General features: G+C 34.9%; 1 protein-coding gene across 3 annotated transcripts in view; it reads left to right on the plus strand.

The window, feature by feature from the left end:
• The window catches only part of ZNF292 (zinc finger protein 292), an 86,872-nt gene that overhangs the window by 53,309 nt on the left and 19,221 nt on the right, over positions 1-14,342 (plus strand). For 2 of the 3 annotated variants that reach the window (XM_019929391.3, XM_073789403.1), the window contains one exon: positions 7,860-8,062. In XM_019929391.3, the coding sequence (XP_019784950.1) occupies positions 7,860-8,062 (203 nt within the window). Of the gene's footprint in view, positions 1-7,859; positions 8,063-13,273; positions 14,038-14,342 lie in introns of those variants that run through there. The other variant, XM_073789404.1, reaches the window with a different exon arrangement.

Raw genomic sequence — 14,342 nt, forward strand, 5'->3', positions numbered from 1 at the left:
CTTTGTGTGGCTTAATAGGTCATTCCTTTTTATTGCTGAATAGTATTCCATTGTGTGAATGTACTGTAGTTTGTTTATCCATTCACCTATTGAAGGACATCTTGTTTGCTGCCAGGTTGGGGCATTTATGAATAAAACTGCTATAAACATTGGCATGCAAGTTCTTGTGTGAACATAAATTTTCATATCAGTTGGGTAAATACCTAGGAGTAAGATTGCTAGGTCATATGGTAAGACTATGTTTTGCTTTGTAAGAAACTTCCAAACTGTACTATTCTGCATGTTGCTCTACATTCTCACTGGCAATTGGTGTTGTCTATTTTGGGAATTTTAGCCATTTTAATGGGTGTGTAGTGATATCCCATTGTTGTTTTAATTTGTGTTTCTGTACTGACAAGTGATACTGCACATCTTTTCACATGAATATTTGCCATCTATATATCTTCTTGGGAGAGGCATCCATTTATATCTTCTGCCTACTTTTTAATTGTGTTGTATTTTCTTTTTAATTTTTATTGGAGTATAGTTGATTTACAATGTTGTGTTAGTTTCTGCTGTACAGCAAAGTGAATCAGTTATACATATACATATATCCACTCTTTTTTAGATTCTTTTCCCATATAGGTCATTACAGAGTATTGAATACAGTTCCCTGTGCTATACAGTAGGTTCTTATTAGTTATCTATTTTATATATAGTAGTGTGTACATGTCAATCCCAATCTCCCAATTTATCCCTGCTCTCCCTTTCCCCCTTGGTAACCATAAGTTTGTTTTCTACATCTGTCACTCTGTTTCTGTTTTGTAAATAGGTTCATTTATACCATTTTTTTAGATTCCACATATAAGTGTATCCATTCGATATTTGTCTTTCTCTGACTTACTTCACTCAGTATGATAATCTCTAGGTCCATCCATTGTTTTCTTTTTGTTGAGTCACAGTTCTTTGTTATATTTTGATACAAGTCCTTTAGCAGGTAGTTGTTTTGCAGATATAGTCGGTTTACTCTGTGTCTTGTCCTTTTTCTTTACAGTGCCTTTCAGAGAGCAGAAGTTTTAAATTTTAATGAAGTCCAACTTATCATTTTTTTCTTTCATGGATTGTGCTTTTGGTGTTTTATCTAAAAATAATTACCAAACCCAAGGTCATATAGATTTTTCTCCTGTTTTCTCCTAGAAGTTTTATAGTTTTGCATTTTATATTTGGGTCTGTGATACATTTTGAATTAACTTTTATAAAAGTGTAACCTAATTTATGTTTGATGAATCTGTCTTTGCTCGTAACAGTCATGCTTTTTTTCCTGACCACTCACAAGCCATGTTTTTTTTTTTTTTTTTTTTTTTTTTTGCGGTACGCGGGCCTCTCACTGTTGTGGCCTCTCCCGTTGCGGAGCGCAGGCTCAGCGGCCATGGCTCACGGGCCCAGCCGCTCTGCGGCATGTGGGATCTTCCCGGACCGGGGCACGAACCCGTGTCCCCTGCATCGGCAGGCAGACTCTCAACCACTGTGCCACCAGGGAGGCCCACAAGCCATGTTTTTAATATATTAATTTTGAGACTCTTAGGAATATATCTATTCCTCTAGTCTACAGTTTGCAAAATGTACCTTAAGCCCCATTTTGAAAATTACATCTTCCCATCTATTTCCATTTTCTCCATTGTTTGTTCTACCTTTTCAATTTAAAGCTTATTATCAGAAGCACCATAAGAATAAAGGAATCCTCTTTTTCTTCGTCATCATAAATAATACATAATCAAACCCAAGGAGCAGGTCCTTCTGAAGAAGTTACCCATCTCCACCACTTTGATTACATTCAGCTTTTTTGGTGAGCTAGGGGTCATCTTGAGTTTTAGCTTTAATAACAGTCCTTGGTCCTGAGCCTGCTGCTTTTCCTTCTTTTGTATATGTCATTATTGTAAAATCTAAACTCTGAAAGAGCTCCCTATTAACAGTCACACTGAATTCCTTCAGCCCTTTCCCTTCCACTTCTATTTTGGAATAATTTGCAATGGCATAAATTGTATTTTTATTAGCTTGCCTGTTCTTTCTTGAATCCTAAGCCCTATGGTTCTCTCTCTTTTTTTTGAACCCCTTGGTTTTCAAAGGAAATTTCTAAAGCTTCAGCTTTTCCACAGTACTTATAAATCCTCCAGAGCTTTGTGAGAAAATAAGTCTTTTTTTCAGTAATAAACTTTGCCTTTTAAAATGAGCAGGGAAAAAGTGCTGCTAGGTTTACCCGATATTAACATATGTAAAATGTAATTATATTTTAAAGGGAGAGGAGATGGGAGGAGAGAACAAATGGTAACTAATAATTTCCAGGTAAATAGTGTGAGGCCAGATCTGATTACATGCAGCTGAATTTGTTTTCTAATAGTAAATCTCCAGTTCTTTTGCTCATTGATACTTTTCCTATATTTTTCATGTGTGTGTTTATATCTTTACCTGTCTATGTAGAGAATACCAAAAGGGGTGATTCTGAGACCTAGACTTATATCTGTTGACGGTTTTTTTGTGTGTGTTAGGACATTTCTTATAGAAAGCCACTAAAAAGAACACCTTATAGACTATATACATTTAGTACTCTTAGAAATACAGTTTTCTTAACTTGTTTCTATTTGGTTGTCTTTTTTGGTTTTTTTTTGCTTTGTCTCTCCCTTTTGCTCTTAACTGACCTTGTTATAAAAAATAAATCAGTGGAGCATTTTAGATTTTATTTTTAAAAATCACTGCTAAATTAGATTGCCTTGTGTTTAGGTTTTACTTGTGTATAACCCTTAGATCATTGAGGATCAGTGACTCTGGATAGAATTAAGCTGATAAAACTTAACTGCAGTAAAATTGTGAAAGTGTTCAATCTCCCATTTCAGGCTGATGCTTTATTTTGCATTTTGTTAACCTTAATAATATTCTACTATTACATAATGAGATATAATATGGTGACCACCAAGATTTTATTTTTACTAAAAATGATTTTAAAACATACACTCATTGGCTTTTCTAAACATCCTAGAAAAATTCATTATTTCTGTTGTGATGAATATATTTCATAATGATGTTACGTGGATAAAGTTGTCAGAATTTAATTAACTATAATAGTAATAATTAAATCTTATTTCACACAAATTTTAGGGTTACGTATTTACTAGGTTCATCTATATCATGGAACATTTTTTTAATATTTAAAAATTCTGATTTATATCAGTCATGTCAAAGAATCAGTTATGATCATAACTTAATGACTTAATGACAAAGCAAGCAACATGATTTAAGAAATTCTGAAATCTTCAAGTGAAAATTTTGTTTATTGTATATGTAGCTTGTTCTTCCAGGAAAAGGTGAGAGGTCAGGTGAAGATTAAGACTATCCCTAACTGGTAATTTGAACACTGAAATATAGTTACCTTAGAGCAGTGGTTCTTAATCCTGGCAGTGCTTAAATCGCCTGGAGAGTTTTTTAGACATACCAGTGCTGGAGGCCTACCACAGACCAATTAAATTAGAGTCTGTTTATTTCAGGGTTTTTTTGTTTTTTAATTTTATTACTTTTTTGGCCACACCTTGTGGCATGTGGGATCTTAGTTCCCCAACCAGGGATCGAACTTGCACCCCCTGCAGTGGAAGCACGGAGTCTTAACCACTGGACCACCAGGGAAGGCCAGGTTTGTTTTTTTATATGGTGTAAGATAAGGGTCCAGCTTCATTCTCCTGCATGTGGATATCCAGTTTTCCCAACACCATTTGTTGAAAAGACTATCATTTTCCTATTGAGTGGTCTTGGCAACTCGTTGAAGATTATTTGACCATATGGTGAGGGTTTATTTCTGAGTTTTTTCTATTCTGTTGCATCACCTACATGCCTATCTATGTGCCAGTTTTGATTAGCTTTGTAGTATATTTGAAGTGAGGAAGTGTGAGACCTCCAACTTTGTTCTTTTTCAAAATTGTTTTGGCTGTTTGGGGTCCCTTAAGATTCCATATGAATTTTAGGATAACTTTTTCTATCTCTACAAAATAGCCATTGCAGTTTTGTTGGGATTACACAGAATCTGTAGATTGCTTTGGGTAGTTGGACATCTTAACAGTATTACGTCTTCCAGTCCATGAATATGGGGATCTTTCCATTTACTTGTGTCTTCTTTAATTTCTTTCAGCAATGTTTTGTAGGTTTTAGTGTACGAGTCTTTCACTCTCTTGGTTAGGTGTATTCCTAAGTACTTTATTCTTTTTGTTGCTATTATAAAGGGAATTGTTTTCTGAATTTCCTTTTCAGATTGTTCATTGTTAGTGAATAGAAATGCAACTTATTTTTGTGTTTTGATTTTTATATCCTACAACTTTGCTAAATTCGTTTATTAGTTCTAATAGTTTTTTGGTTTCTGGGTAGAATCTTTAGGGTTTTCTACCTATAAGATTTTGCCATCTGCAATCAGATGATTTTATTTCTTCCTTTCCAGTTTGGATGCCTTTTATTTCTTGCCTAATCGATCTTGCTGAATAAATTTTAAGAGAAAATATAAATTGTATTTTTAAAAAGGAATAGATGATGCAGATTCATGTAGGCCATGATGGTAATTTTGGAATTTACCCTTTGAAGTCAAAGGGACACCACTTGGGGGTTTTAACTAGAAGACAGTCCAGCGTGTGCTTTAGGAAAAAGAAAAGGCGCCCTGCGTCCTAGTGGAGATGTGATGGAAAGAGTAAGAGTGGCTGCAGAAGACTAGTAGAGTGCAACAAAGTGGTCTGATAGATAAATGATTTGGGCTGGGAGGTGGGGGTGAGTAAGTGGTTGGCGTAGGGATTGAGAAAAATGAATAGAATTGAGTACTTAGGAGTTAGAAGTGACAGGATTATATGGTGGATTGTAGGTTAGGATGAGGAGGAGGCAGAAGAGAAGAACTTTAATGCCAACTCTTAGTTCTGGGCTGAGGTACCACATACTGTGGTGTAGAGATGTTTGTATGCAGAGTTTGAGATGCTTGTGAAACAGCTGCCCAGAGATACTGCAAGGGGAATTGTGAGCAAATCTAAGTGTGGAGATATACACCCAGTAAACAGGTTGACTCCACTTTGCGGGGGAATCCAGGACCTAGTCCTAAGTTTTGGTGCATGGTACATGATCAGTTAATATTTGAGTAAAGATTTATCGCAAATATTCAACTTATATATTGTAATATATTTAAAATTATCTTCCATGTTTTTCTTTTTCACTATTATGTAAGTAGCATTTTATGGGAAGAAGGCCATTATTACTTTTTTAATTGAACTGGCTGAATATCATTCATTTACATTGCCATTTTATGTCATCCAGCTCTCAATAGGCTTGAATGTAGTAAACCTGCATTTTTCCCCAAGTACATAAATACAGACAAAATAGATAAAAAGGCTACACAAGTAAAATTCAAGGTATTTTTTCATTTTCTGGGATGGGGATGGGTAAAGCAGGGTAGGGAGTGAAATTTGATGTGACTAGGTAGTCAAGGATAAAGATAACAAAACTTTTTTCATAAGTCTGGTAGTCTTTGATGTGCTATTATAACTCTGTAAGGAAAACATGTCCTGGAGTAGAGAGAAATAGAGAAAGATACAGAGGAATTGGGACAAGGAAAGCGTAAAAGAAAAATGGAGAAAAGTGAGGGGAGTGAGTTTCCCTCCCCTGAGGGGGAAGTTCTGAATTGAGTATTGTTGAATGTAATCTAATTTTGATCTGTTTGAAACATGAGCTTCAGGATACATTATTATTTTCCTTTAAAAGCTAATGCTACTTCACAGCTCTTTACTGCTATGTAGTGCTGTTCTGATAACTAGTAGACACACTAGTTAAATAAGAATTTTTATTTTTTTCTCATCACACCACTGTGTTAAGGTGGAAGTTGCAAGACCCCATTATTCTGGTCCTGGTTCTGTCATTAACTGGCTTTATGACCCTAGAAAGTCACTTGCCTTCTGTGAGCCTCAGTTTACTCATCTGCCAAATGATGGAGCTGGACAAAATGATCTATAAAGTTCCTTCTGCTCTAATATTCTGTATTTCTTTGAAATCAATTTTGCCCTAAGTGTGGCAAAGGTTTCCCATTGTTTAAAAACACACACACACACACAAGTATGTTTTGGAATGTATAATAATAGCATATATTCTGCTATACTTGTTAGTACAGAAATTATTTTGTGTAATTGTCGTTCTAACTATACATGCTGCTCTTTGAGATTTTAGGGACTATTTGAAATTCCTTCTATTAAGATTGTCATTAGTGTTGTTAAAAAACTTGCCACCTTTAAATAATGTCTTTGCCATGATCTTCAGAGTTTGTTGATTATGAATTTTTGTGGGAGTATTTGAAATAATTCCCAGACTTTTTATTGCTAGTTTCCTGGAAACTCAAGCTGTATTTTAAAGTCTGTGACTTATAGCTGGAATAACTTTATTTTAACTCTCTTTCCTTAAATTTGTCGTTGAAAATCTTTACAGATTTTACTTTGGCCATTGAACTAAACTGTGAAAAGATATTTGCCATATAACTGTCTTAACCAGGATCGTGTCATATTAAAAAAAGAAAAGTAATGCCCTGTATATGTCAGACATATCATCAGAGGCACCAGAGGGTTATGCAGATAGTGTTATTTATCTGTGTTCAGTCTTTATACTTTTTGGTTTAGTTTAATATGTAAAGAATAGAGAGTAGCAGATACAAAGGTCTAGACTTCAAGAAAAGGATGAAATTTGTGATCCTATGTTAAATTGCTTACATGCTCATGGTTTTAATACTGAGGAGCCATAATCATACTGTTTTATAGAAGAGTATTTTCATAGTGGAGTACAGTTAGATCTAAAAAAATAAAGGTACTAGAGGGTAGGAAAGGATATTTAAAGAAGAGAAAAACATCTCTTATTTTCCATCTTCTAACCCAAAACTTACTCACTAGACATGTCTTCCAGTCTGTTCACAAGTGAGAAATTGTGTATTTTATAGTGTTTATAGAGCATTTAAAATTTTATTACTGAAAGCCTTCCAAAGGTTTCCAGCTAGCCATCACCAACTAAATTTTTAAACACGATTTTCATCCTGGTAAAGAAAACTTAGGGAAAAGTTTAAATTTGCATTTGTTAAAATTTAAAATCTCCTTCACCAAAAAAAAAAAAGTTAAATTTTTATTTGTAGTTGATCAAACAAGCACTAGGAAATTTAAGATTTCAACAGAACAGAAATCTATTATGCATTAGTGGGTCTTAAGCAAGTGTTGAGGTTTGTTGATTGGTATTTTAAAAACCCACAGAACTTTCAGCAGACTACCCCCACCCCCTTATTTATTTTTCCATAGATATTTAAATTTGTTCTACGACACTCATTAAGGCAAGGTAGACTTCACCTTTGTAAAATGAAAAATACATTAACAGTATTGAACACAATATTAGCTGAATTTCATCTTCTTGAATATCCAAACATCCTTTTGTGGTTTCCCATGTAAGTGTGTAATGTCCTAACTGCAAATTTCTAGAAATGCTAACGCCTGGTATTCAAGAATAAAGGCTGTGGGGAAAAGAATTTAGTATTATTTTAAAAACAATGAGTTTCAGAATTCAATGTAAAATTATTTTTATAATCAGGAATTTAACTCACCTCATTGTAAATGGTACTTTCAGGGGCAGAAATATTTAATGCAGCTCTAAAAAGTTAGCAGCATAACTCCTTCTGCTTATAAGGTCGAGTATTTTGTGATAGCCTGAGAGTAATAGGAAACTGCAACAACAACAAAAAAGAGTTCGTTTCTGTGCTTTAAAAAAATATTCCTTGTAAGTATTTGTATTGCAAATGAACTATTACCAAATGTTAATAATCTATTATGTCTTGTTTTTTAAAGTGAATGAATTTTTAGCTTTTGAGGGTCCCATCTTGTTGGATATGAGAATTAAACATCTAATCAAAACAGATCAGTTAAGTCAAGCAACTGCTCTAGCAAAGCTGTGTTCTGACCATCCAGAGATTGGTACAAAAGGTAGTTTTAAGCAAACTTACCTTGTCTGTCTTTGTACATCATCACCAAATGAAAAGTTAATCGAAGAGGTGAGTATGTTTTCTTTTGTTAGTAATTATTTTTTAAAGTGAAGAAAATAGTTTTTAATTAGATTAGAATGTCTTTGACTTCCATTTCTCTTAGTGAAGAGCCATTGTTGTCAGTCTTAGATCTGGGGTGTGCTCTTAGATAGTGATTCTAAGCAGCTTTCAGAGTTATACGTAAACATTTCACCTGGCTTCTATTTTAAATAATTTGGCTCTTTTAACTGCTTTGGCTAAATTATGGGAAAGATAGCGGTAGCTTAATTTAGTTAGGATGTTTGTATTAGTTAGTGTTTGGGCCTTAATTTCAGTTTTACCTGACTTCAAGATACTTGCAGATTTTTTTCTAACTGGCTAATTTAAGTAACTTAAAAAATTTATATGACTTCCTGCTAGGAATACTTTCTCTCTCTCTCTTTCTCCCTATATATCTTCCTCTCTTTATCTGTCTATATATGTAAATATTTTATTTGCATATTGAATGTAAAACTTTTTCTTTGTAAGACAGGTGATTCTGTTTTGTTTTTTTTTACTTCTAGTTGGCATAAAGCATAGTATTCATGTATTTGTGTATTTTATACTACAGAATTCAAAAAGTAGAATCATGATCCAAATGGGAATTTTGCAATTGGAGGACTCATAATTCCAAAATGAAGTTGGAGACAGGGTAGGAGAATTGAAAGTTGTTGATCAAAAAGCAGGGAATATGTATATAAAGAGTATAGATAAAACTATAATACATTGGACAGTGTTGTGTGAACATTTAATGTATATGTGTCTTATATCTCTAATATACATATCTTTCGACTCCAGAGCAATAGAGAATGGAGAACAAAGGGATTGTGGGACAGATTTTAGGATATACAAAGAGAGAAGCTGAGATAAACAACAGAGAAGACAGTTAACAGAGCATGCATGATCCCCTGAGTAGTCAGAGAGAGATTGTAATCAGAGTCCAGAAGAAGGATAACCTCGGACAGAAAGCTAAATGCCCACATGAGGTTAGAGGCTGTAATTATAATGGTGATTGACTTTTCTTGAGAATAGAAAATAAAGAGGAAGATGATAGCCTTGGACTGAGATTAGAAATAAGCCTGTTGTGTATGTTGAGGATAATGAGGATACTGGGAGAGTGATGCCAGGTAATTTCTAGGCCGGGTGGAGTAGAGCCAAGGGCTCTAGCTTAGTTAGGGGAGGTATCATTAGTTTAGACCTTAGCTGTTATTTTCTTCAATAATTTCTCTTTTGTCTCAGGTAATGGCTTTTTAATCGCTGTATAACAGGAGCTAAATAGAAGATAGAAAATTTCTTATTAGTTCAGGATAACTTTGTAGACAAGTTCATTGGCAGCTGTATCAAGTTTCTTGGGATAACAGCCTTTGAAATGTGTGTAACATTGTTTTTTAGTCTTTAAATAAATTAGTTATTGTGATGCTGCATTTTAGATATTTTTCAGCTCCACTAAAGTTTTCATTATCAGTTCAGTCCCAGCCCTTAAGTCAATCTGTCCATCCGTCCATCCTTCCTTCAGCAGATTTTATTAAGTAAGAGATGTGTGCTGTCTAAACACTGAGGGAATTTAAAAGTAAGGCATAGGTCCTACCCTAAAGAAGCATAACTTCTAGTAGGAATCTATCTAAAGACAGGGTGGTTAGGTTAACTTTGAAAGTCCTGTTTGAAGTTGAAGACTATGAATTTGTAATCTCCAGGAAAAATCTCTATTTCTAGCTGTCTTGAATAATCAAAAAATCTTGCAATACTGAACTTAAATTCCCTTTTGGTCTAATTATCCAGAATTAAGTACCAGCAGCCCAGCCTACTCTGGGAGAGCCTCAGAAAAATTCTCTCTGAAGACCCTGGGTATCTCTGATGTCATATGAAATTATTTTTTCCTTCTCTTGTTAAGCAGGTGGAATTAAGATATTTCATGTTCTTTAAGCAGAGTTCGCTCAAGTCTCTTTCCCACCCCAGGAATAAAACTAGATCACATAGTGTAGAACGGGATGGGATATGTGTAAGTCTACACATTCCTTGTTAAAAATCCCTTTTTGCTTAGAGGTTGTTTGATTACTCTTTTATGTTTCTATTACAAACATATAGAAACTGGTTCTTCATTGTTCCAAGTGGAGTAAGTTATTATTTCTGCCCCAAGGAAAGGTAATCACTTTGGAACAATTGCCCAGACATTGCCCCCTTCAGAAGAGGTATGCTACATGACCCGCTTCAAACATTCACTTTACCTGTCTGGTTCTTGTAAACATTTGAGGTCTTTACCCATTCCTTAGAGTAGGCAGGAATAGATATTGGAAAGAGTCAGCCATGGTCTGATCTATAGTCCTTTTGAGGAAATCCTTGTCCAAGTGAGCCAGTAGACAAGGGATTGACTATTTCTCAGGACGCTTTCAGTGTGATAGAGGTAGCAGAGGAATGGGACTGAGATGAATGTTTATCTGGCTTCTCTAGAAGGGATTTTGGCCTGAATTCTTGGTGTAGGTGTAAAAATGAAGTTAGCGTTGTTTATTTTATATCCAGTATTTATTGGTTTTGTCGTCAAAATAAACATAGTGTTAAAAAAGTAAAATCTATCTTGTGTCTCTCTAACCATTATTTCCACATTTAATACTCCTCTGACTAATCATTAAGTGTGAAATTTGATATTTCTGATACTTTTACATACACACACACACACACACACACACACACACACACACTTTAAACATACTTAAACATACCCTGGCTGCTGGTTACTTTTCCTCCTCTTAGTTTGGACATCTTTCCATATCATTGCTTTTTTTTTTTTTTTTTTTTGCGGTACGTGGGCTTCTCACTGTTGTGGCATCTCTCGTTGCGGAGCACAGGCTCCAGATGCGCAGACTCAGCGGCCATGGCTCACAGGCCCAGCCGCTCCGCGGCATGTGGGATCTTCCCGGACCGGGGCACAAACCCGTTTTCCCCTGCATCAGCAGGTGGACTCTCAACCACTGTGCCACCAGGGAAACCCCTCCATATTATTTCTTATAGATCAACCTCATTCTTTCTCATGGCTGCATAATTCCATAGTATAGATTTATAATATCTTAGCCAAACTAGGGGACATTTAAATTGTTGCCTTGTCCATACATCCTTTCATTCTTCTTGGGGGTATACTGGTAGGGTAAATTTCTGTAAGTGGAATTGCTGGATCAAAGAACCTACACATCTTAAATTAATAAATAGGGCCATACTACCATCCAAAAAAAGATTATGCCAGTGTATACTCCCATAAACAGTATATGAAGTTTTTTTCTTTCCTAACACTATAGATTATTCGTCTTTTAAATCTAGCCTAAGATTTTTTTTTTTTTTTGCCGTACGCGGGCCTCTCACTGTTGTGGCCTCTCCCGTTGCACAGCACAGGCTCCGGACACACAGGCTCAGCGGCCATGGCTCACGGGCCCAGCCGCTCCGCGGCATGTGCAATCTTCCCAGACCGGGGCACGAACCCGTGTCCCCTGCATCGGCAGGCGGACTCTCAACCACGGCGCCACCAGAGAAGCCCCTAACCTAAGATTTTGCTACCCTGAAAGTATAAAACAAAAACAAACAGTAGCTAATTATTTTAATGTGACGGGTTTACCATTTAAGTCCCTTTCTAGATGGAAAGCAATTTCATTTTGATAAGCAAAAGACTATTCCTAAAATATGTTAAAGCTAATACATTTTAAAAGTATACTTGGTAAATGTATGTAAAATATTGATGAAGTGTTGTATATTTTTTGAATATCTTATAGAAAGAGCCATATTAAAACATGGAAGTCATTCACATTTTTGAAATGATTTTTATGCTTTACAAAGGGATTTAGCATAGTATATCTTTAACAAACAGATCATTTTAATTGGCTTTAAAATTTTTATTCATATTTCTAAATTTTCTGGTATTAGATTTTTACTCATTTTTCAGAGCAATACAAAACAGCTATCTGTAATGTATAAATAGTTCTTATATTGGTAATCCTTACTTTATGCTGCCTTGGATTATAAAAAATAATTCTTGTTCATTGATGGCTAAATTTGACCTGTATTTCACTTGCACAATTTTAATTAAGCCATTTATTAGTTTAGGTTTCATTTTCTCTTTAGTGTCCTATTTTTTTCAAGTGGGCCACCTAGTGGCAAATTGGGAATGAAGGCTATCAAATAGCACATAGTAAAATTGTTTCCTTAGTACACCTATAAAAAGTGAGGTTTTCTGTATTATTGAATATAGCAGATGTTTCAGTTGGTATGTTGTATATATGTGGATAAATTTATAGAGGCTACCTTACATAGATACAAATATATATAAATATATATATATATTTTTTATTATTATTATTTTTTTGCGTTATGCGGGCCTCTCACTGTTGTGGCCTCTCCCGTTGCGGAGCACAGGCTCCGGACGCGCAGGCTCAGCGGCCATGGCTCACGGGCCCAGCTGCTCCGCAGCATGTGGGATCCTCCCGTACTGGGGCACGAACCCATGTCCCCTGCATCGGCAGGCGGACTCTCAACCACTGCGCCACCAGAGAAGCCCTATATTTTTAATTATTAAGTATAAGCTAATGTAGGTAATATCATTGGGAAAATAAATTTCTTTCCTTATATATAATGTACACATTTTGCATTATATGAAAATTCAATAAGAATGGCTTAGGTTTTAGAAGAACAACAAAAAAATATTTGATTCAAAATAAATCAGACTTTCAAGATGTAAGAATTTTTGTTAAACCTGAACATGTAGAATCAATATTTGGTAAGAAAGACCCTCAGTATGCTTGTGCATGTAGAATTCTAGAAAGAGCACAGACTTTGAAGCGAGACCTGGGTTGAAATCTTGACTCTGCTAATTAAGCAGGTAACTTTGAGCAAGTAACTTAACCTCTCTGAGCCTTATCTCTATAAAGAAATAGTATTTACCAGGCAAGCTATCATGTTGATTAACAATGCTATTTCTGAAGAAGCTGGCACAAATAAATGAATAATAATAATAGCTGCTGTTTACTGTGTTTATTGACATCTTATGTATAAAATGTTAATGATACCTACCTAGTAGAAAAGTTATGATTAAATAATAACATACATATATAAAATGTCTAACAATGCATTTAACTTATTGTAGATATTTGAAAATATTAATTATATAAATATATATTGTTCAGCACTTTTTGTGTTTGTTTACATAGGGTCACTTAGAGATAAAGATTTGTAAGAAAGAGGCAGACAGAGGAGTAGTGGAAAGAGTACTGTGCCAGGGAGTTCCAGGACTTAGGTTTCAGTCATAACTCTGACATTAACTTCATACTTCCTTTAAGAAATCATTGTTGTTAAACACATAGACTTGGAGTTGGGTCTTTTCTTATCTTAGTGTTTTGTAGCTCAGTGTAATGTATAAAATGGAACCTCTGAATCTATCCCCATGCAATCGTTATCCTCATTACCAAAGATCAACCTCAAGATTACCCTCATTCCCATTCAGACGCTTGTTTAATCCTAAACATGTTACATTTTACACATACACACACACACTTTTCCCGTACTCAAAAAGTAATGAGACATAGAAGGTCAACAGGGAGGTGTATAGTTACCTCTGTGGTACATGGGTGCTAGTGGTCTGTATTAATCTTCAATTATTTTTGCCATTTGTCAGTTGTACCATGTTGGAATTAATCTTTCTAATTCTGTGGAACACCAGTGATTTGTGACTGTATGCTGTTTGTCAAATCCTTATCTTACAGCAAATACTTGTAGAGATCATAGGTAAATTCTGTTTTATGTAGTAAATCATTGTAATGAGGTTATAAATTTTAATTTTTAAAAAATAAGCATTAGATGTAAGTGCATAATTAAATGAAGCAAGTTGCCTTCATCTAGGTTATACTTATGCATGCATGACTGTTGACAAGCTTTGAGATGGAATGAATTTATGTGAAAAGAAAAATAATGGAGATTTATAGAAAACTGAGGTGAGCTTCATTTAAAAGTGGTATAGCTACATAAAATGTTGCATACTATACTTGTTTCCCTCCAATAAATAGACACTTTGTTTTTCTAGTCTATATCCAGTAGACATTTCTGTCTTTTTGCTGATTCTAATGCTTTTTAAATTACTGGATAAAGGGGAAGAAATACAAGTAGCAGCTTTTCTTTTTCAGTATTATAGACCTGATTTAATGGGTAGAGGTTGCTTATAATTAGCATTAGTTATTTACATGTAAATGAATGCTTATAAAGGTCTTGAAAATCATTGGTTCTCTGACTTGAAGAAAGA

This window comes from Tursiops truncatus, chromosome 12 (assembly GCF_011762595.2).
Source record: "Tursiops truncatus isolate mTurTru1 chromosome 12, mTurTru1.mat.Y, whole genome shotgun sequence".
Taxonomy (NCBI): domain Eukaryota; kingdom Metazoa; phylum Chordata; class Mammalia; order Artiodactyla; family Delphinidae; genus Tursiops; species Tursiops truncatus.